The sequence below is a fragment of the Pelobates fuscus genome, chromosome 5 (assembly GCF_036172605.1).
Source record: "Pelobates fuscus isolate aPelFus1 chromosome 5, aPelFus1.pri, whole genome shotgun sequence".
In the NCBI taxonomy this organism is placed as follows: Eukaryota; Metazoa; Chordata; class Amphibia; order Anura; family Pelobatidae; genus Pelobates; species Pelobates fuscus.
This window is the reverse complement of record NC_086321.1, coordinates 312772640-312796870: the sequence shown is the minus strand read 5'-3', so window position 1 is coordinate 312796870 and position 24231 is coordinate 312772640. Positions and strand designations below refer to the sequence as shown.

At 41.8% G+C, this 24231-nt stretch overlaps 1 protein-coding gene across 1 annotated transcript in view; it reads left to right on the top strand.

Moving 5' to 3' along the window:
* Nucleotides 1-32: 32 nt before the first annotated feature.
* The window catches only part of PCSK4 (proprotein convertase subtilisin/kexin type 4), a 244198-nt gene continuing 219999 nt past the window's right edge, over nt 33-24231 (top strand). The window contains exon 1 of the mRNA XM_063456574.1: nt 33-190. Within this exon, the coding sequence (XP_063312644.1) occupies nt 38-190 (153 nt within the window). The 5' untranslated portion in view covers nt 33-37. The remainder of the gene's footprint in view (nt 191-24231) is intronic.

Here is a 24231-nt window from a genome sequence, read left to right as displayed (position 1 = left end):
GAAGCCTATTGCGGCACTCGGAGGCTGGTCGGGCAGTATGAACTCTGTTTGTGCCCTGGTTATTACTATCGTTATCCGCTTGGCCTGGGCTGGGGAGATTTACATGAATCACTGGGCAGTGCATGTACCTGGCGGCCCCCAGGAGGCGGACAGGATAGCGACCAAATATGGCTTCATCAACCTGGGGCAGGTAGGGAAGGAATAAACAGGACCGACCATACGATGTCTCAGGTGGTAGTTATTCCATGCTGGGACCGCTGAAAATGGGCATCATATTTCAACTGTTAGAAATGAAATTATTTAGTCCAAGTTGTGTATTACACACAAGGTCTAACAGACATTACAGGCAGAGAAGTATTAAATGGACACTATAGGCACCCAGACCACTTCATCTTTTTGTGAAGTGGTCTGCATGCAGTGTCCTTGTCCCCTTAGCCCTGCAATTGTAATTATTGCAGTTATTGAGAAATTGCAATAATTACCTTGCAGGGTTAACTCCAACATTAGTGGCTGTCTACTAGAGGCACTTCCAGGTCCTTCGCGGTCTTCAGATCCACTAAATGACACTATACTTCCTCAAGCTTTGCATGAGGACACCCAGCATCAGCTAAAACACCATAGGAAAGCATTGATTTCTGTGCCCGCTGCACATGCGCATTAGGCTCCCCCTTCCCGTTGGGGGCAGAAGGGGCGGAGGCAGAGACTAGCCCAGTGCCAAGGGACATCGGTACTTGAGTCAGGTAAGGGACTCAAGGGTTTTTTAAGCCTTTCAGCTGAGGGGGGCGCAAGGGAGAGAATACTGTAGTGCTAGAAATACAAAGTGATAGGAAGACACTCTGCTCAAGAAGACAGGGCACAGGGAAAATGGCCACAGGAGCCTGGCAGGACCCTGGTAATTTTTCAATCAGATGAGCACATCTCATTCTGTACCACGCACTTTCTGCATTCTCGCATGTGAATCATATATAAAATATATAAGTAGCATATTTATCAAACACTGTTTTCTTTGAAAAAAGAGAGTGCAAGTTAGCGAAATAAATTAACCCTCTTAAGCAGCCAGTGGTGAAAAAAGTGAAAGGGAAACTATAGAGCCAGGAAAACAGTTGTTCCCCTATGTCAAGACCCCTTCCTCACTTCTGTCACTTACCAGAGTCCAGCACCAATGTACTTTGGCGGGGGCTCAGGCTCCACCTTTGACATTGGCCATGCTCTCATTATTACTTCCCCCATAGGAATGCATTATGCAATGCTTTTCCTATGGGGTTTCAGGTGACGCTGGATGTCCTTATGCATAGTGTGAGGACATCCAGCGTCAGTAGGGCGATCACAAGTCACCTAACGACCCAGAAGTCCCTCTAGTGACTGTCTGGTAGACAGCCGCTAAAGGTGGAGGTAACTCACAAAGATAATTATTACAGTTTATTAAAAAGTGCAATAATTACCTTTGCAGGGTTAAGGGACCTGGGAATATGCACCCAGACAATTTTAATGAGCGGAAGTGGTCTGGGTGCCTATAGTGTCCCTTTAAGTATAAAATGTGACGATACAGCCCTGGCATCTCTGGCACTGTAGGTGTACCTGTTCAGGCATGCTATCGTCATTGCCCAATTAACCCATGGCTCTACTTCCTCATGGAAAGTGTCACTCCATGCAGGACTGACGGAGTTGTACTTGTAACGGTGGAGGGATGGGGCCCCAGGAAGCTCACCTCTAGCAGCAGATGACCAGTTGACTCTCTCTAGAAGGTACAGATAACTGCTTTCAAGCTCCATATCTTGGTTTGTCAGCTCTTGTAGCTTCATTGGGCCCTCATCATTGGCCCGCCCCTCAAGCATTGTGCGGTGCCGTTCCAGCAGAAAGGCCCATTGATGGGGGTCCTGCACACCAAAGTCTTTGTCATGGTAAAGAGACACCACACCAGTATCAGCCTAGTGGGTATTTGTTGAACATACTCTTCCATGGGTATACCTTTTTGTTCTACTAGTATGAAAAAGAAAAGGAGGTTTCATTGAGCATCCTACGTAGGTGGACTTGTGAGGTGATCTCTAAAGTGTATGGCCTACAAGGACAACCAGTCCCTAAGGAACTCAAAGCACATTCAATGAGAGCTGTAGGAACATATTGGGCATCCTTCGCAGATGTCTCCATAGAACGCATTTGTAAGGCAACAACATGGGCATCCAAAAATAGCTTTATCAAACATTATAAATTGGTTCTAGGATTAATCACTTATGTTCATAATCATAAATAAACTTACTTTGTTTGCTTTTGCTTAATTGAGCTGTTATCCAAATTTGTTTTCCATCCCTAGTGTTTTATAGATTTTGTATTATCCAATAGTGATGCTGCCAGGAAAAAGGAATTTTTTTTTTTCCCCATAGTAGTTTTCAGAGTTTTTTTTTTTTTCTTGGTTGTTTTCCACTGCAGCATTAGGACTCACCCATATTTTCTTGTATTGTTCTGTCAGATTTATAATGCGAAATACCCCATGGTGTCTACATTTGCAAATGGTATGCATTTATGGAGTTAATTAAATGTGTGAGCTGCTAAAATGCCCTAAATGCAACATAGTCTGTTCACTTTGCCGTTTTTGAAAAAGTACTAGGGGCAAGTTATTAATTGAATACCTTTCTCACTTCTGCCCTCCCATTTTTTTTCCCCCTTCTTTTCTTTCCCTTTTTTCTTCTGTTCTCCTGCCCCTCCCATATCTCTCTCTCCTTACCCTCCCTCTTTACCCTTGCTTTTTTTTTTTTTTCTTCACGGATACTACACTGCTTTACAATATCTGACGCGACTGAGCCACAGTGTTTAGCTAGACATCAAGATGATGTGGTGACTTGGTTCACAGGGCATGTCAAGAATATGATATTAGCAGACGTGGCATCCTTTGGGTAAAGCACTATAAAAGAGCTCCAAGGGGCCATCAAGTCCTCAAAGACTGGCAAAACACCAGGCGTAGATGGCTTCCCTCTCCAATATTATACAAAATTTGGGCGGTGTCCTTCAACCCCCACGTGTGGCTTCCTTTAACTCAGTGCTACAAGACGGCAGATTAGTTAAGGAGGCACTCATGGCACATATCACCGTTTTGCCTAAGGAAGGTAAAGACCCGGAACAATGTGCCAGTTACAGGCCTATTTCTTTACTCAATGCCGACTGCATGCTGCTGGCCAAAATACTACCGTCATGAATGAAGGAAGTCCTCCTATCCCTGATACATGTGGATCAAAGCTGGTTTCCGGGAAGGGAAGCAAAACTCCATCAGGCTCCATAACCTAATGCACTTGGCCAAGTCATCCCTCCGCCCCCTGGTGCAGATTGCTAATGGGACACAGGAGGACTCCCCACTTTCTCTGATTTCATTTGTCATCCCACTGGAGCCTTTCCTGGAGGAGATTTAGATGCAGCCCTTCGATTCATGGACTTCGATTTGCTGCGGTGGAGCAAAAGACCTCTGCTTATCGAACGACGAGCAACCGCTGGTTTCACTGCCGAATTCAACACCTACGGAAATATTCATAATTTCAAACTGAACTTTGACAAGTTGGAGGCACTAAACGTTACTGTCCCCACACAGGACAGCTGTACCAACTCAACTTTCAACCCTTGCTCTCACACCTACTGTCGGATATAAAAACATGGACTAAGCCTCATTTCTCCTGGACAGGTCGCATCAACTCCATCAAGATGAATGTACTGCTTTGGATCCTCTACCTGTTCTAGATGATCCTTATCTGCCTCCCGTTCGCCTTTTTTAAATCACTAAACTCTGCATTTATAAAGTTCATATGGAAAGACCACAGACCACTACATCCAGGGCAACTGATGAGACCGAAGTGTGAGGGGGGGGGGGGTCTCTGCCTCCTGGACATATTGGGTTATTATACGGCAACAAATCTTTGGATAATTGTGGCTTAGCTGGATAACTGCTCCCAGGACAAAACCTGTTTTCAGCTTTCCCTCACAACACTAATTGGCCCAATGTACCCAGTAACCGTCTGTTATGGAGCTCCCTGTACCCTGGCTGGGTACCTCCGCCAAGCACCGTTACTTAGCTGGAACAGGGGAACACCTCAGACCTTCTGCCCCAGTTGCCATGGCTTGACTGGGGTCCTCCTGGAGCCTCTCCATCCTGTAAAAGGTTAGGGCACTAGCTCTATTCCCTCCCAGATAGTCATATACCCACAGTGAACATACAAAATATAATTAATACAGAAATGCTGCAAAGGTTCAATTGATCTGTAACATAAAAAAGAACACATAGGGCTTTCTGTATAAAATGAGTACATATGTGGACAGAGTGAGAGGAATAAAACTCACAAGATATGAGCCGTGCCAGGCTCTGAAGAAACAGCCTCAGGGTGCCTATACAGGCTAACGAACAATGTCCAGGACAGGAACACCGGATGAGAAATAAAAATCAGATTTTTATTAAACAAAATAATGCAATTAATAATATATATATATAAATTAAGGAACTGCAGGACGAAGATCTTATTTTTGCACTACTTCTTTTAAAATTATTTGTTTTTGACCACTAAGCTGTTCATTTTATTATTCATATGTCTTATTTATCTGATTGAGTGTATAAATATATCTATATATGTGGTTTATTACATATACCTAAAACTCTAATGTATACTGCCCAATATTTTAATACTATTCCCTTTTTCCTCCTCTAATAAATTTATATTAGCCTGTGACTGCGGCTACATGCTGCCAACCACAATATGTCACCATCGTTCATCAGTATATGCGTCTAGATGCCGCCAATCACAATATGGCTCATTGCCATACATTCCCCAGCCGGCCACACATGCTCAGTGTGCGGCCGGCATCCAATGTACTTTCACGCAATAATTTTTTTTTTTTTTATTCAAAGTTTTTATTGTTGTCACTCATTAATCACAGGTAGATAACCGCATTCACATGACAAAGTACAATGCTGGACAAATCAACAAAGTATATAATTCGAACTTCAGATTGTGAGTGTACAATATATGCATTTCAGGTCATGCACCAGCACTTTCAGCTAAGAACCACAAGCGCTTTTGTTGTATTACCTATGAGGTTATATTACGTGGTAGAGATTAGCTGTAGTAAGCAGTGTCGGTGGAATGTATAATTCTAGGTAGGTGTTGTATTAAGGCATGGAACATAAAACTTAATGGTCAGAGAAGAAGAGAGAAAACTCATAGTTAGCAGGGAGACTCAGGCTTGGGCCTCACTGCATTCGTACCTGTTCAATAAGTAATGGGTTGGGTGGGGGAAGTCTGTGGTCAGTGGGTTGGTGTGCAGTATGACAGGGAGGTCCGTCGTGCGGTGGCTTTTCGTTTAGGTATGGTTTCCATGTGAGTCTTTCCAACCCGCCCATGGTACACGTGAGGCATGGTCACTTGCTCGCTCTAGGTGGGCTTGCTTATCCATAGAGGTGATACTGTTGTACTTTTATTTATTTTTGGTTTTGTTATTAACAGCATCCAAAAAGTTAGCTATGCGTTCGGGAGTGACCATGTAGTGATACAGGTGAGGCCGTGGGGGATCGAAGTATATGTCTCAAACGGATATCTGCAACTAGGCTATGTCAGTATGGGTATCAGAGAAGTACTGGACCTTCAGACATGTGGTTCGGGTTCCACTGTGGTATCATTACACAGCTGTGGGACGTTTGGTGCGTCCTGTATTTTGCGTATCGTTGAGACTGTGTTGAGTTGTGTGGCGCGATGGGGATGGTGTCAGTGTTGTAGGGTTTTAGCACTCAGTCTCAAGGGGCCGGTTACCGGTTTGGCAGGTCTGGTTTCTTGTGTTTCCATGTGGCTGGGTCTGTGCGTCAGACTCCCGGGCAGTCAGGGTAGGGTGGTTTGTGTTGTGCTCATTGCCCATGAGTTCGTATAGGGTCGCATTAGCGTTGTGTGGGTATCCTCCCTGAATGGGGGGATGTGTTTGTGGGTTGTTCTGTGTGGTCTTGTATCCCATTGCTATTGTGTTGTTAGTGGGTTGTGTATAGTTTGAATTGCAGGGGGGCAGGGGAGTAGGCATATGGGGGGATAGTGAAGAGCGAGGGTACGAGAGGTTGAAGTGGGGGGGTAGACTCGGGGGGCCAAATTGGAAGAGGTGAGGAGGGTTAAGGGTAGATAGGTCTGGTCCCCATCCTAGCTCCCCCCATCCCCAGACCAGGTCTGGCGGTTCTCGGCGTCCATTGGGGTGCCCCTTTCTCCAGGAGTAGGCAGTGGTGTGGTGTTTGCGGGGTCACCATGGGTCGTCTGGTCTGGCGTCCTCTCCTCTGTGGTCTTGTTGCTGGGTTCTGTCAGGGCCAATAGCCCTCTGGATTCTTCCTGGGGTTGTGTGTCTCCCATAGTTGCAGAAGAGGAGAAGAGCCGTTGGAGCCAGTGTTACCACGTGTCGTGATAGAGTTGTATGCGTCCTGCCGCGGAGAGGATTAGCTCCTCAATGCGTCTGATGTCCTCTACCCTGTTCATCCATTCTCTTAGTGTTGTAGCCGTAGTTTGTTTCCAGTGTCCCGGGATAAGGCTACGGGCTGCGTTCAGTAGGTGCGGTATGACTAATTTTTTTAAATCTGCTTATGGGGATTGTGGTTAGTTGAAGCAGATATGTTTCAGATGTGAGTTGCAGGTTCGCGTCCGTTATGGTCGCTAGGACTGCATGGATTGCTTTCCAAAAGGGCTTGATGAGTGAACATGACCACCAGATATGAAAAGGGGAGCCTAGTGCATTCCCGCATCTCCAACATTCTGGGTCGCAGGTGGTCTTCATCGTAGTTAGTTTTTCTGGTATCCTGTACCAGTGTGAGATCATTTTGTACCCTGTTTCCTGGAATTTGAGTCCAGGCCGGGTATGCTCCTGAAGAATCTCGTCAATTGATGGTATGTGAACCGGAGCAGCAAGTTGTGTGGAATGTTTGGGACTAGCTCTCCCAGAGGCGTGACAGTGCCCTGTTTGTAGACCTCCTTCAGTGGGGACGTCGCTGGGGGAAATCGTGGGTTGTGTGATATGGGGCATAGTGGCGATAGCTCCAGGGCCATATCTTTGTGCCATGGTAGCTCACCAGCCATATTTTACGGTAGCCATGGGAGGACTGATAGGGGCGTCTGTGAGAAGCTCGCCTCTATTGAGACCCAAAGATTGTCTTTCAGGTTGTGTATCCATTCGATAAGCCTCTGCAGATGGACAGCTTGACGATATTTTGCCAGGTCTGGTAGTCCCAATCCCCTATGTTGCTTGGGTTTGGTGAGGGTGGCGAAGTTCAATATCGCCTTCTTGCGGTGCCAGACATAGTCTGTAATCGGTTTCCGGGTTTGTGAGAGGAAGGTTTTGGGAATGTGGATTGGTAGGGTGTGCAGGAGATACAAGATTTGCGGAAGTATGTTCATTTTGAGTACACTGATCTTCCCTAGCCACGTAATATGGAGAAGTGTCCATGAAGCTAGGTCCTTTTGTATCCTGCCGAGGAGGGGTGGTAAATTAATGCGATAGATGTATGATAGGTCCGCCGATAACCAAACCCCCAGATATTTGCCTCCCTACACCATTGGAAGGGGAGCTGATTTTTCAGCGTGGTCACCAGCGCTTGGGGGCATCCCACGTTGAGGATTTTGGATTTTATGAAATAGATTTTCAAGTTGGAAAGTCTTCCGTATATGTCGAATTGGTGCGTAAGCTCTTTAAGGGAGGACGCTGGATTTGTGATGGTGAACGCGTATGCGGAGACTTTTCTGTCTCCCCATTGGCCGCCGATTCCTGCTATTTGTTGCTGAGCCCTTACAGCACTAAGAAACTGCTCCAAGCTGATGACAGAGCAGGGGCGATAGCGGACATCCCTGTCTGGTGCCATTTCTAATCTCAAATGGTTCTGAGAGAATCCCGTTGACCTGTACTCGGGTGGCCGGGGTGGTATATAAGGCCGAGATTCATGCCATCATGTGCGGCTCCACACCTAGGTATTCCAGCGTGAACAGCAAGAAGGACCAATCAACCCTATCTAACGCCTTCTCTGCGTGAGTTGAGACCAATAAAGCGGGCGAGGATCCCTTTCGTGCCACGTGAATCAGGTTAAGTGCTTTGATCATATTATCCCTGGCCTCTCGGCCCTCAACAAAGCCCACTTGGTCAGGGTGTATGAGATCCAGTGTGGTGACATTCTGTCATCAAACTAATATGGTGACCAGGGGTCATTTGACCAAGCTCATGTATGCCTTTCTTACAGTGAGATAAGCTTTACCTTTGATATGGTAATTGGGTAATTCAATACCTTTACAAGTTAGGAAAGAGAGAACCACTTCCCTCTATCCCCATTCCTTCCTGTTCCTTCTTGGCTGTGCTACTGAGCAGACCCTTAAGCAGACATGGGCTAATTTTTATCATGGTGAACTGTGAGTGGAATCTGGTGATTTTATAAGATTTAGTTGTTATTGTTAGTTAGGTGGTTGTTGTTGTTGGTATAGTTAGTTAGATTGTGTGTCATTATTTGTATGTTGTTGTTGTTTTGTCTCTGAATAAATATTTGTTAAAGTAGACGGACCAGAGTTTGTATGTGTATGCGTACATAATAATTTATAGAGTTTGGTAATACACCACATTTGGCGACCACAAATTTTAGACTTCTACAACACATGTTTGTGAGGTGCAATAACTACCATATTGATACATAATCTAAAAGAAAGAGACTTTATAGCATAGGATTCATTTTGCTGAAACAAATATACATATGTGTTTTGTTGACTGTTTTGAATTTGTGTATTGTGACTGACAGAACATATTTTGTTGCAAATTTTAGCATTTATAGGTTTAACTTTGTTTCTGTACAGTTTTAAAGTATTGGTGATAAAAGGGGAAAATTGAATAGGTTCACTGCATTGGAACCTTTTGATGTTTTGTCCATTTTTAATTGTCCATGTGCTGTATTGTCTCTCTCTTGTTGCAACTAACTAGAATGAAACTTTATCTATTTTAATTGTTTTCTTAGTTGTTAAATTGTGTGGCTTCACTGCATTCTAAGTTTAAATAGCAAACGTTTTTTGTTTTGTTTTTTGTTATCTTTTGTCTGTTTGAATCATTGAATTCAGGATAGGAGCATAATGTTTGTGCATTATGACTGACAGAACATATTTTGTTGCAATTTGTAGCATTTATAGTTTAATTTTGTTTCTGCACAGTTTTAAAGTATTGGTGATAAAAGGGGAAGATTGAATAGTTGCACTGCATTGTTATTATTGATGTTTTGGCCATTTTTTAACCCCTTAAGACCGCAGGACGTACTATGCCGTCCTTATTTTGGTGGCTCTAAAAGCCGCAGGACGGCATAGTACGTCCTGCGATCTTATGTACTTACCCGGTCGCCGGCGATCCCACGCCGGCGATCGCGGTATGGGGGACTTACCTGGGAGCCCAGGGAGTCCCCCTGCGTCCTCTTCAGCCGCCCAGGGCCATGTGATCGCGAGGTCCTTGCGAGGACCCCGCGATCACATGGACGGCATAGCCGTCCAAGGCATTGCCAGCAGGGGGAGTGCCTGTAATGACAGGTACTCCCCCTGCTGTCTGAAAAAAAAATAAAAAATGTTAAAACAGTGTAAAAATAAATTATATATACTTAGATCATATATATATTTATTATATATATGATCTAAGTATATATATACACACATATACACACATACACATAAATATGCATACACTGTCTACGTGTATTTTAATATTAATATATACATAATTATATATATATATTAATATCAAAATACACGTACAATGATATTGATTAAATATATATATAATTTTCATTATATATATATTTATATATAATAAAAAATAAATAAATATATAAATACGTTAAAAAAATAAATAAAAAAATAATAAAAAAAATAGATAAAAAATATATAAACATGCGTAATTTCGTTCTAACTGTATTTTAAAATTAATATATATATATTGATATCAAAATACATGTAGAACGAAATAATATATATATCTATATACATAAGTATATACGTATATATCACTATGTATATACCTATATATAAATAAAAATAATTAAAAAAAATTATATACATATATATACACACATATATATATACACACATATATATATAATAATTCTACGCATATATTTATGTAATAATTTTACATAATTAGGTCATTTTATTAATTACAATTTGCAGGACCTGCCTGCCAACCCAGGCCAAAAGTTCAGGGAATTACATTGTCTAGCACTATATTTAACTCTGTAACTTTCCAAGACACCATGAAACCTGTACATGGGGGGTACTGTTTTACTCGGAAGACTTCGCTGAACACAAATATTAGTGTTTCAAAACAGTAAAATATATTACAACGACGATATCGTCAGTGAAAGTGACATTTTTTGCATTTTACACACACAAATGGCACTTACACTGACGATATAATTGTTGTGATACGTTTTACTGTTTTGAAAAACTAATATTTGTGTTCAGCGAAGTCTCCTGAGTATAACAGTACCCCTCATGTACAGGTTTTATGGTGTTTTCAAAAGTTACAGAGTCAAATATAAGGTTTGCGTTTCAGTTTTTTCACATTAAAATTCGCCAGGTTGCCTTTGAGACCGTATGGTAGCCCAGGAATGAAAATTATCCCCATGATGGCATACCATTTGCAATAGTAGACAACCCAGGGTATTGCAAATAGGGTATGTTCAGTTTTTTTAGTAGCCACTTAGTCACAAACACTGGCCAAAATTTGCGTTCAAATTAGTTTTTTGCATTTTCAAATATTAACACTAACTTTGGCCAGTGTTTGTGACCAAGTGGCTACTAAAAAATACTGGACATACTCAATTTGCAATACCTTAGGTTGTCTACTTTTGCAAATGGTATGCCATCATGGGGGTAATTCTTATTTCTGGGCTACCATATGGTCTCAAAGGCAACATAACCAATCTGGCGAATTTCAATGTAAAAAAACTGAAATATGTAACACGCTATATTTGACCCTGTAACTTCCCAAAACACCATAAAACCTGTACTGTTTTACACGCGAGACATCGCTGAATACAAATATGTGTATTGTATTGCAGTAAAAGCAAACAGTATTATGACATTCACAGTTAGAATGTCACGTAGAACTAAAAAAATGTAAAAAATTCTTATTTTCTCCCATTTTTTAAATATTTTTTTCATATTAAATTATGTTCCATATCTAAATATTTGATGTTAAACGAAAGCCCCGTTTCCCCTGAATAAAATGATATATAATAATGGGGGGTGCATTTAATATGAAAGAGGTGAATTATGGTTGGACAGACATATAGCGCAAATGCCAGGTTGTGTTTACGTTTTTTTGGATCACAACTTGTACATTTGGCTGCGGTCTTAAGGGGTTAATAGCCCATGTGCTGTATTGTCTCTCTCCTGTTGCAACTAACTAGAACTAAACTGAATATATTGTAATTGTTTTTAGATGTTACATTTTGTACATTTTGTGGCTTTACTGCATTCTAAGTTTAAATAGCAAACTGTTTTTTTCTTTTTTGTTTTGGTTATCTTTTGTCTGTTTGAACCATTGAATTCTGGGTAGGAGCATTGTGTTTACATGATAAAGGTATTGGGGCTAATACAGTGTAGTGGCTATTGTTTAGCCAGGTTAACATTTCCATTTTTACACTGGAGTGTGTTTAATAGAAAATAAACAGTTTGTATTTGAGGTAGATATTATGAAGTAAAGGTGCCTATGTTAGATTGTTATATGGTTGGGAATTATCATTGTGCTGAAGTTAGTCAGGTATTTTCCAGTTCCAATATCTTCCTTTAAATCACTGTTTATTTGTAAATAAACAAAGGCAAATGGGTGGTTTTGTGTTTTGCTATCTTTGTATTGAGACTGTGAAGTTTTTTTTCTTAAAACACAAGAGTTTGTTTGAATAGGTTAACCGTTAATGTAATTAAGTTTCTCAAATGGTTCAATCTCTTTGGAGCCAGTTTCAGTTTTTGTTAAAAGCTTGTTGTTTTTTTACTTAGTCTGCTGGTCTATTTCGATTAAAGACTTAGGGAGAGCTTAGTTTTAAAATGTCATTTCTAGGTACTAAGTATTTTTCTGCAGAAGTACTAGAGTACTTCAAGAATTACATTGACAAACATGATGGACCATATGAGCTTCCAGAACCAGCAGGCCCCAATTTTGGAAAATATGAAGGTGTAACGGACCGTTTCACTTACAAGAGGATAAAACCCAGTTTAGGCGATAATCCCCTTTCCAGATGCACAGGCAGCTACTGCAAACACCATTCTCCCGACTGGAACCACAAGAACACTGGAACAGCTGAACAAGAAAAGCAGACATCGGCTTACACTCTTGGCAGTCAGCATACCATCCCATTCCCCCAAAGACCGAGACGACACATCGCTTTGAGGGTTAAGCAAGAACTCTGGACTGGGACACCCAGTCTGGCTTTTATTACAAACAAGTACATACAGGACACTCCCAGGGGGAGGATGAATTTAACCAATCACATGGATGTACCTCCCACACATTTCCTCCCCTTAGATTAGCACTTAACATAATTATACCGTACACCCTTTTCCCCAATTCCTGGATGTACCCCAAATACATATGCTACACCTCCAAAACAGGTATCCCCTGATAGCCCTTATTCAGGGGGACAACATATCCAAGAATCAGGTCATTCGGATGAATGGTTCGGGAGATATGAGGTTCCAAAGATTTGACCGACCGCATGGGTAAAGTATCCGAAAACAGTTCCATGCATTTTGGCCCTGCGGTCGGTCACAAACAAGGGAATGAAAACAGACGAATTGCCTGTGTTATAGAGCCTGGAGAGGGTTTGAATGAATTCCCTTGTTTGTGGGGTTCTTTCTACCGAACGGCTGGTCATTCGGTAGTTTTTATACGAATTTCTGGAAGTATGGAGGTCTCAGCGGTGTTTGCCTAGTCAAGTGTCCGATTTTAGTTCCAGACACTCGACGGCAAAACACCGCTGTTCGGTAGTTTAAGATGGCCGCCGCCACGTGTTTGTTTCCCGAATGGCGGCCACCCAGAGGACAAAGAATACATTACATGGATTGCCAATTACCCGTTTGCAACATTGTTGCAAACTGTAATTGGAGGCACACTTATTCCTGGGTGGTCTGGTTGTTCGGTAGTTTCACTCAATACAATGAATGGAGTGATTCTACCGAACAATCAGATGAATGCTGCATACATATCCCAGGTTAAACTGCATACAAAAATACATACATGACATTAAAGTATTAAAGGCAGGATTACTGTACTACGCTCCACAGTCTTAAAGGTACAGTATCCCAAAAGTCCCCATAGATCCACGGATGGCCCTTAAAGGCCCAGTAGCAGTAATATACATTATTACATGCCCAAATATAGTTTTTTCAGTACAATATGTCCAGGGGCCATAGTCGCAGGGCAGGAGGCTAGCAGCCAGGCCTCTCCAGTTCACAGTGGCGAAGCTGGTTTCGCCACAGAAGGTTTCATGGATTTTGACGCAGATTGTTACTAACAAAAAGTGCCATATTAAGAAAAGGAAAGGCTTGCTGGCACAAGCGGTTGTTGCTGCAATAGGGGGTTTGGCAAGCATGGTACTCGAATTGCAGACAGCTAATTTAGTAACCACTAATAAAATGGAAGATGCTCTTGATGAAAGAGATTGTTTTAAATTAGCTGCCCTAAGAACAAACAAAATGATTGAGGGGAGGAGAAGGAATTAAAGGAAATAGAACAACAGAGAGATGCATACAGTGCTAAGATCACTGAACTCCAAGACCTAGTCATGGAATATAAAATGAAAATTAAAGAAAACAGAAATAAATGGGATAAGGAGATTCCTAGAGTATGCCCAGACCAGTCGTATTTTATATCTGAAAGTAAAGAACCAGTGCTGGGAACAAAACACAAGGGAAATGTGCCAATTGTAAATTGTGTCCCACAAGCCCCTATAATAATAACTGAACATTTTAATGTAAGAGAAATGCCTACTAGCTTCTCTAGACAGACAAGGACGATGTCAATCACAGACAAAGAAAATTTCCAGAAATGGTGGGGAAGTATGCCAACTGACGACTTTAACACCTTAACACATATTTGTTAAAGTAGACGGACCAGAGTTTATATGTGTATGCGTACATAATAATTTATAGAGTTTGGTAATACACCGCATCCAGTAGTAGGGGTTGAATGCGTAGGGCTAGGATCTTGGCGAACAGTTTGAGATTGGCGTTCAACAGGGAGATCGGTCGGAAGCTGGCGCAGGAAGAGGGGTCTTTTCCCTCCTTCGATAGTACCACGACGTGTCACGCGATCAGTTTTGATATACTGAACACGTCTTCCTATTCTCCATTACAGACGACTACACTTATTTGGCTGTTAGGGGTTACTTAACATCCTTTCATTTGCGGCCGTATGCTGCCGCCAATCATTACATGGCGCTCAGCCATTTACTTCCTATGTGCGGCCGGCATAAATATAAACATACCAAACACACAATCCGCTTCAAGACTGATCATGTGTCTAATTCCCCATTTCAGCCGACCGCACAGATTCTGTGTGCGACTGGGCTTATTATAAACAATAGGCAGGCGCAAACTATCTGCCTAATCTACATTACCCACAATTCCTCTCAATTACTGTGACTCATAAGTCACATGTCCTATTGTTTTTAGTAAATATAAAGTTATTTAATGCTCGTTTTTAATGACAATTAAAGCTATATTCCTCAAAAAAAAAAAAAGTTCATGTTTGATACCACTTTTAAATCGGCTTTTTCTATTGGCTAATTGATTGTATTTATTTTTTTTTTTTTTAGGCGCCAATTTTAATCTCATTGTATTCCTATATAAACTGTTTGCCAGACTGTCATTTTTATTCCATTTGAAGAAGCCACATTTGGTGAAACGTGTTATGGCTTTAAATTGTGTATTTTAGCAATAAAAGTCTTTTGGTTACCTAAGTTGTACCAACTATCTTTTTATTGTAATTTATATGCATTTTTTTATGTATTTTTTTTTTTATATACTTCATTTTATTCTACCTGGGGGTGCAATGCCAAACTTCTGACAGGTGTTTTTCAAATTTGACATCTTCTTTTTGGGGGCCTTTTTAGATATCCCAATTTATTTTCTTGCCATGAGCGTGCATATATTTGAATAGTTGACAGCCCGCAGTATTGTATTTGGAGTGGTTTGATGCCTTTGATGCAATTGTTTTAGTCAAAAAATTGGAGAAAATGTGTAGTGATGATTTACATTTTTACACACCCATTTGTGTGTGATTTAGGGGAGCCCGTTGTTGGTTATTGCAACAAAACACTCCAGGTTGTTTTTGGAAAGGTTTAGTTACAATTGTATGATTTGTAATTAAGAGTTTTTATTCTGATAGGCCCCAAACTACTACTATCACGTACCCCAGTTTTTATTGCCATGAAAGTGTATATATTTGAAACGTAGACACCCCGAGGTATTGATGCAACCGTTTTAGCCCTAAAAACTGGAGAAAGTGCGTGGTGGTAATTTTTCAGTTTTCATTTTTACACACACATTGCTTTTTGACTGTGATTTAGGATAGCCTGTTGTTGGCTATTGCAAGAAAACACTCCAGGTTGTTTTCTGCAAAGCCTCCTGAGTACACCCATAGGGTAAACATAACAAATAAACTGAATGGCAAATGTTAAAAATAAAAAAATGGACCAGTGTGTGATATCGTTTGAAGCAGTCCCCAATGCAGAGTCAATGCTGTGCAGGGCAATTAGGACAGTAATATACAGTATCTTTTATCTGCCCCCTCTTAAAACAGACTCTGCATCTTTTTTGGGGATTCTGCTTTGCTGCAGTAGGGGGGATTTTAAAAATAAAATGTGTAGCGCCAACTCTGCTCTCTCTCATCAATGCCTGGGGCGCAGGTGCATCACGGTACAAAATCCCTGAAATGATCTGGAGCTGAAACTGTAAAAAAGTCAGTTGCATTCCGGGGTTTGCTTTTGTGCACAACAAAAAAGCGTTGTGGGTTGCAATCTGCATTAAGTAGATTGCAACCTTTTTGTACCAGGTCATTGTCTTCTGTATAATTAGGTAGGGCTACAGCAGCTGATCTGCCAGATCAACTCCACCCATATGCCAGTTATAGGCCTTGATGCACACTGGCTTCCTTATGCTCTCAGCTCTGCCATGTACAGAGACCTCCACAGTCCCCTAAGTGTGGATGGCGGTAAGAAGGTACACATCCTTCTTGTCTCTGTATTTAACTGCCAACAGCTCCTCTTGGCGCAGAGCTGAGGTCTCCCCACTTCGTAGCCGGGTGCATGCAAGTTGTCCTGGGAAACCTGCACGGTTCTTTTTTTATTGTACCGCAAGCTACTGTATCAAAACAATACAGTAGCTTGGAAAAAGGGACACTTGTAAAAAAGTTGTATGTATACCAGTAGTACCCTTTGTTAATCAGGGAGAATATCATGTCCCAGACCAGGTGCCACTGGTTCCCATATGTTCTGGGAAACCTGGAGGGTCAAGGCGGATATCCTTTCCCTTGTACATCCGGAAGGCATGAGTATACCCAGACTCGCTATCACAGAGCTTATACACCTTTACACCATACCTGGAGCACTTGTAAGGAATATACTGCTTGAATCCCAGTCTCCCCTTATACTTCTTCAGGGATTCATCCACACATATATTTCTTCCAGTTGTATAAGCCTCTGCAAACCTGGCAGCGAAGTGGGTAATCGGGGGTTGGATTTTATACAGCCTGTGTCACGACAGTGACCCCTTCTCGCAGAGTGTAACCTAACTATAGAACGTATACCGGACCTTAGAATGGCCGGACTCACGTTAGAGTAGTCAAATGGGATAGCCAGAGGTCAAGGGATAACAGAAGACGGGATAACGATAAGCAAGCCAAAGTACAGGGAACCAGAGAGTATACTTCATTTTATTCTACCTGGCAAACTTCTATCTGTTCCTTTACCCAAAGAAATCCGAGGTGGGGATCATCCCACCAACGCTTTAAAAATAGAGTAGTAATTCCTGCTCTATATTTCCTTAGGATCCCTAGACTGTATTGACGGACGCACCACTCCTGCATATCCGCTAAGCGGGGATTATACCGCTATAAGCCCTCCATCCCAGAGCTGGTATAGCTCTTTTCAATGTAAGTGTATTAGCTATTTTATTCATTTTTATCCCAGGATTTTAACCATCCGGACGGATCAACTCCTGAGGATTTCACCCCCACCCTATCCTGATATATTAGTGAGACTTTTATTTACGACTATTTATTCCAGTGGACTATACCCTTATTATTGGAACATTGTTTCTCTTCTATTTACTTTTTTACTGTTTATTTTATTGGTCCAGCCTTGCCTGTCTTTTTACTACTCCGTGTTCTTTTGAAGGGTTGGAGGGATCCCCTTCGTTTAGGTTGCAGCCTACCTACATATTGTTTGTGGATTAGCGCTTACTTTCTATTGTCAGGAATCCCTGTGGCAACCCGGAAGTGATAGCTCCAAGGGAGCAATCACCCAGTGGGCCGGCAGTGAGGGGGGGTATTGCACGATGCCTCGACATCGAGGCGTCACTACAATAATGTTAGAATGGCTGGAAGCGATCATGATTGCTTCCAGCGCTCTAATTAGCCACGGACGTGCAGGGTACCTCCACGTTTTTTGTCGGACGTACCTGATACGTCCGAGGTCACTAAGAGGTTAAAATATGTCTAATTCGTTTAGAGTCTTTATGAAAATCTAAGATTACAGGGAAGTTTAAATCATTTTTTAAGTGCTACTTCCTTGTCCTATCTCTGTATTTTAAAACCTCATTCCTGTTCATAGATTTGACTTCCAGTCGTCGTTCATCTAAAATATTAGTCATATTTTTTTTTTTTTTTTTACTTTACTTGGTTAATATATTAGTCTGTACATCAAATTGGTGTGAATCACTACAATTTCTACTACTACTTCTACTTAATATTCTGATAAATTGCCCTTTAGGGATGTTCTGTAACAAGGTGCGTAATGACAACTGGCTGTGTCAATATAACTATAGACCTCAACCTTTTTAAAATAGTTTTTTTATCTTTATATTAAAGGATCACTATAGGGTCAGGAACACAAACCTGTATTTCTGACCCTATAGTGTTAACACGACCATCTAGCCCCCCTGGGCCCCTCATGCCTCCATAAATATAGTACAAAATCTTACTGTATTCAAGCCTGAAGCTGTAAATCTGCATGCTGTTAGACTCAGAAAAACAAGCAGTCTGCTGACATTTGGTAGCCTGATCCAATCACAATAATTCCCCATAGGATTGGCTGGGACTGACAAGGAGGCAGATCAGGGGCAGAGCCAGCATGATTCAAACACAGCCCTGGCCAATCAGCATCTCCTCATAGAGATGAATTCAATCAATGAATCTCTATGAGGAAAGTTCAGTGTCTGCAATGCAAAGGGAGGAGACATTGAATCACAGGATGCTGTGCACAGTGCTGCCCTGTGCTCTGCTGACAGCAGATCTGAGTGGATGGAGGTATGTTATGCCTCCATCAACTCAGAAGTCCCTCTGGTTCACTCTGAGTGACTGCAACTGGAGGTGTTCCTAGCTTTCAATGTAAACACTGTATTTTCTCAGAAAATACGGTGTCTACATGAGAGGCTGTAGGGAGCTGTAGTTCTCACCTGAAAAAACTAATTAAGCTGAAGTTGTTTAGGTGACTATAGTGTCCCTTTAAAATTTTCAATATAGATTTCCAAATCTAAAAAATGTGTTCACGTGTCAGAACTATGTTCCTTTGATTATTATTTAAAAACTATTCAACTGATCCCAAATCTACCTTCCAAATGAAGATGTCATCTATGTACCTGCGATAGAGGACCAAGTTCGCACACCAGCCACAATCATATAGGAGAGAGCACATCTCCAAAAAATACATAAAAAGATTATCATAGCTGGGTGCGAACTTCGCCCCCATTGCATTACCAACTAATTGTAAAAAGTAAGACCCCCTTAAACCAAAAAAAGTTATTATGTAAAATTAATTTTATACCCTCCAAAATGAAATCGACTATTGGGTACAGAGCTCAACTATCGGGTACAGAGCTAAAAACATATTCCACTGCCTCACATCCCAATTGGGGGGAAATTTTTGTATACAGGCTACTCCCATCACAAGTAGCCAGAATGCAACCATTATCCTGTCTCACTTCCTGTAATTCCCTTATAAGTTGGGTCCAATCCTTCAAATAGGTGGGCTGTGAGACCACCAAAGGTTGTAATTGCCTATCAATGTACTCTGATAATCAATCGGCTTAGCAGGGAGTACGCTCTTGCTTCTATTGGTCTCCCGGGTAGTTCCCTAGAGTTTTTGTGTAATTTATAAAAAAAATAATAAAAAGGCCTGGATAGGCGGGCGAAACGCGTCACACACACTTCACTTGTGTGGGAATCTTATCAGTGTGGGAGTCTTCCCTCTCAAATGGAGCACTGCAAACCCAGAGGCAGGGGTGAGAGGGCTCTGGTAAATGTGTGTTCTCCCCCCCCCTCCCCCCCATATCCATTGATCACATAGTTTCTGGTCCAGATAGTCTGCACTATTCTATGTGTTTTTTTATATTTACAGATCTTGTCCATCAGTATAGCGCACTCTTTTTGGTAAACATATTTGTCTGTATTCTGTGTATATTTCTGTATCACTGGGGTTGAGTGCTGCCATACTGAATGTGTTATATTCTATAGCGCTCACACACTGTTTTTTATTTTTTTAAACATTTTTTTTACCCGTGCTACATAGTTTCTACATTTTGTCCTGATTTTAGAAATACCCAATGTTAACATGTTCTTAGCTTTTTTTTGTGTGTGCAAGTTATAGGGCAATATGTACAAGTAGCACTTTGCTATTTCCAAACCATTTTTTTTTTTTTCCAAAATTAACGCAAGTTACATTGTAACACTGATATCAGTCAGGAATCACATGTACATAATTTTTTTTTTTTTTTTTAAAAAGACAACCCGAGGTATTAAACTTTCCATGCAACCATCTTACTACCAATCTATGCCAAATGTAAAAAAATAATAATAATCTTTTTTTTTGACACGCACAGCAATTTAAGAAAACATGTACTGTGAACTTTAAGGGTTACTGCCAAAGAACACCCCAATATGTGTTCAGCAACATCTCCTGAGTACAGTGATACCACCCATGTACAGGTGTCAGGTTCTCTGGGGCTAAAATACTTTATTTGGAGGGTGCACGTTCCTGTTTTCCAACTTGGAATTTTCACAGTTGGTCATCAAGCACCCATGTCCTATTTGGGACATTTTTTTAAGCTGGCCAATGTAATTTACCCCCATCAAACCATATATTTGTTCAAAAGTAGACACCCTAGGGTATTTCATATGGTGGTATTTTAACACTTTCCATGCATTAATTCTACCACCAGTCTATGTCAAACTTTTGGTAGTACATTTTTTTGTGTTATTTTTCTCTAACATTCTACTTTAGGCATGTATTCTCAGCTCCTGTTATGTATTACTGCCAAAGAACACCCCAATATGTGTTCAGCAACATCTCCTGAGTACGGTGATACCACCTATGCATAGGTTTGTTGGGTTGTTTTGGGGGTGCAATGCCAAACTTCTGACAGGTATTTTTCAAATTTGACATCTTCTTTTTGGGGGCCTTTTTAGATATCCCAATTTATTTTCTTGCCATGAGCGTGCATATATTTGAATAGTTGACAACCCGCAGTATTGTATTTGGAGTGGTTTGATGCCTTTGATGCATTTGTTTTAGTCAAAAAATTGGAGAAAATGTGTAGTGATGATTTACATTTTTACACACCCATTTGTGTGTGATTTAGGGGAGCCCGTTGTTGGTTATTGCAACAAAACACTCCAGGTTGTTTTTGGAAAGGTTTAGTTACAATTGTATGATTTGTAATTTGAGTTGAAATTAAGAGTTTTTATTCTGATAGGCCCCAAACTACTACTATCACGTACCCCAGTTTTTATTGCCATGAAAGTGTATATATTTGAAACGTAGACACCCCGAGGTATTGATGCAACCGTTTTAGCCCTAAAAACTGGAGAAAGTGCGTGGTGGTAATTTTTCAGTTTTCATTTTTACACACACATTGCTTTTTGACTGTGATTTAGGATAGCCTGTTGTTGGCTATTGCAAGAAAACACTCCAGGTTGTTTTCTGCAAAGCCTCCTGAGTACACCCATAGGGTAAACATAACAAATAAACTGAATGGCAAATGTTAAAAATAAAAAATGGACCAGTGTGTGATATCGTTTGAAGCAGTCCCCAATGCAGAGTCAATGCTGTGCAGGGCAATTAGGACAGTAATATACAGTATCTTTTATCTGCCCCCTCTTAAAACAGACTCTGCATCTTTTTGGGGGATTCTGCTTTGCTGCAGTAGGGGGGATTTTAAAAATAAAATGTGTAGCGCCAACTCTGCTCTCTCTCATCAATGCCTGGGGCGCAGGTGCATCACGGTACAAAATCCCTGAAATGATCTGGAGCTGAAACTGTAAAAAAGTCAGTTGCATTCCGGGGTTTGCTTTTGTGCACAACAAAAAAGCGTTGTGGGTTGCAATCTGCATTAAGTAGATTGCAACCTTTTTGTACCAGGTCATTGTCTTCTGTATAATTAGGTAGGGCTACAGCAGCTGATCTGCCAGATCAACTCCACCCATATGCCGGTTATAGGCCTTGATGCACACTGGCTTCCTTATGCTCTCAGCTCTGACACGTACAGAGACCTCCACAGTCCCCTAAGTGTGGATGGCGGTAAGAAGGTACACATCCTTCTTGTCTCTGTATTTAACTGCCAACAGCTCCTCTTGGCGCAGAGCTGAGGTCTCCCCTCTTCGTAGCCGGGTGCATGCAAGTTGTCCTGGGAAACCTGCACGGTTCTTTTTTTATTGTACCGCAAGCTACTGTATCAAAACAATACAGTAGCTTGGAAAAAGGGACACTTGTAAAAAAGTTGTATGTATACCAGTAGTACCCTTTGTTAATCAGGGAGAATATCATGTCCCAGACCAGGTGCCACTGGTTCCCATATGTTCTGGGAAACCTGGAGGGTCAAGGCGGATATCCTTTCCCTTGTACATCCGGAAGGCATGAGTATACCCAGACTCGCTATCACAGAGCTTATACACCTTTACACCATACCTGGAGCACTTGTAAGGAATATACTGCTTGAATCCCAGTCTCCCCTTATACTTCTTCAGGGATTCATCCACACATATATTTCTTCCAGTTGTATAAGCCTCTGCAAACCTGGCAGCGAAGTGGGTAATCGGGGGTTGGATTTTATACAGCCTGTGTCACGACAGTGACCCCTTCTCGCAGAGTGTAACCTAACTATAGAACGTATACCGGACCTTAGAATGGCCGGACTCACGTTAGAGTAGTCAAATGGGATAGCCAGAGGTCAAGGGATAACAGAAGACGGGATAACGATAAGCAAGCCAAAGTACAGGGAACCAGAGAGTAGAGTAGTCGAATAGAGAAGCCAAAAGTCAAATACCAGGGTAGAATACAAATATCACAGAAAGTAGCACTAGGGGAACCAGCAAGAACCACACTAGGGCGTCTTACTGCTGTCAGGGCAGCCCTTTTATAGTGTGGTGTGTGTAGCCTTAAAACCACGCCCCCAAAAGGTCCGGGGGCGTGGCCGCGTCAGGACCTTGTCGGCTTCAAGCCGACGGCAGTGGCGCGCATGCGCCGAACCTAGAAATTCCGAGCTGAGTGAGCGGCCGGCGTCAGAAGTGCCTTGCCGCTCAGTGAAGGAGGATGCTGTGCTGCGTGGGTCCGAGGAGGTCAGGTAAGGTATCGTGACAGCCTGTCAAACTGGGGATGCTCCCTAGGGGGGGCACAGGCTGTTGTCGCTGAAGTGTATGAAATGTAGAATCATTTTATACCTCTTCCTTGATATACACTGGGAATAAATGAGTGTAGAGCAGATGGGGCTACTGCTCCAGTAGGAACGGATGGAGGGCTTCTTTATGATGCCTATCAGTTTAGTCAATGCCCAGATTTTTTTTACATTCTGGCACATCGATGGGGGCCTATTGCTGCTTTGCCAAAAAAGACTCCGACTTAGAAGCACGGAACTGATGGGCATATAAATTAGTTTGGGCGACCATGTTCCCCAATACATCACCGCCCAGAAACACCTCCATAAACTGCTGAGGGCTAAATCCTGCGACATCCACATTGATGTCAGGAGTTGCAGTGAAGGGTGGGATATCTGGCCTCTGGCGATGAGGCACTACCCACTCCTCAGCATTACTGCCAGCTGCACTAGCAGCCACAGATACATCATAACTAGATACATCACTAGCAGCAGACACTGTATCTAGTGATGTATCTGGGCATCTGGCTGGGTCAAAATCAGGGTCGTAGTCAGACATAGACATGTCAGACTCTAACGAAAGGATGGCATACGCCTCCTCAGCGCTATACGACCTCTGTGACATGATCACAATTACTTTACTTAGTGATCCGTCACAAAAAACACACAAAAAAATGAACTCCTAAAAATGCACAGACCGCAAAAAAGTGATGCTGTGCAAGAGCCAGTGATTATAGTAATTACTGGCAAAATAGGGTTAATGGCTCTGAAAAGAGCCTTTGGGTCTCACAGTTTTACAAATCCCTACCTAAAACTACCTAAATCTCTCACTAAAACACAAGTGAAGATAGGGAGGGAGATGCATACTGGTCAGAGTCAATATTTATTAATATTGACCTGATCAGAGAAATGGGAATCATAGTTAGAATAAAATTGTTATAGGGGCAAGCTCTGATTAGATGACCATATCCTGCTTCTCTATGATGAGGCAGGATAGGGACACCCCCAGAAGCTCCATGATGCACTGCCTTTAGAAAGGCAGCACCATCTTTGGAAGACACATGGCTGGGAGGGAGGGGGGTAATTCATATATTTTTCTAATTATTTTTTGATTTTCTTAATTCTTCATGGAGTGTCTCCACCCCTTGAGGCACTCAGCACAGGCAGAGCATCGAGAGTGATCTCCCGGCGCCTGGCAGTAAGGAAGAGGTATTGCACGATGCCTTGACATTGAGGCATTGCTGTAATACAAGCATGTCAAACTCAAAGTCTGGATCGGGCCACATCAACAAGGTTTAAGTTTATGTGGGACGCAAAAAAAAAATACTGTATATTTTCATAGAAATGTAGGTTTATTTTA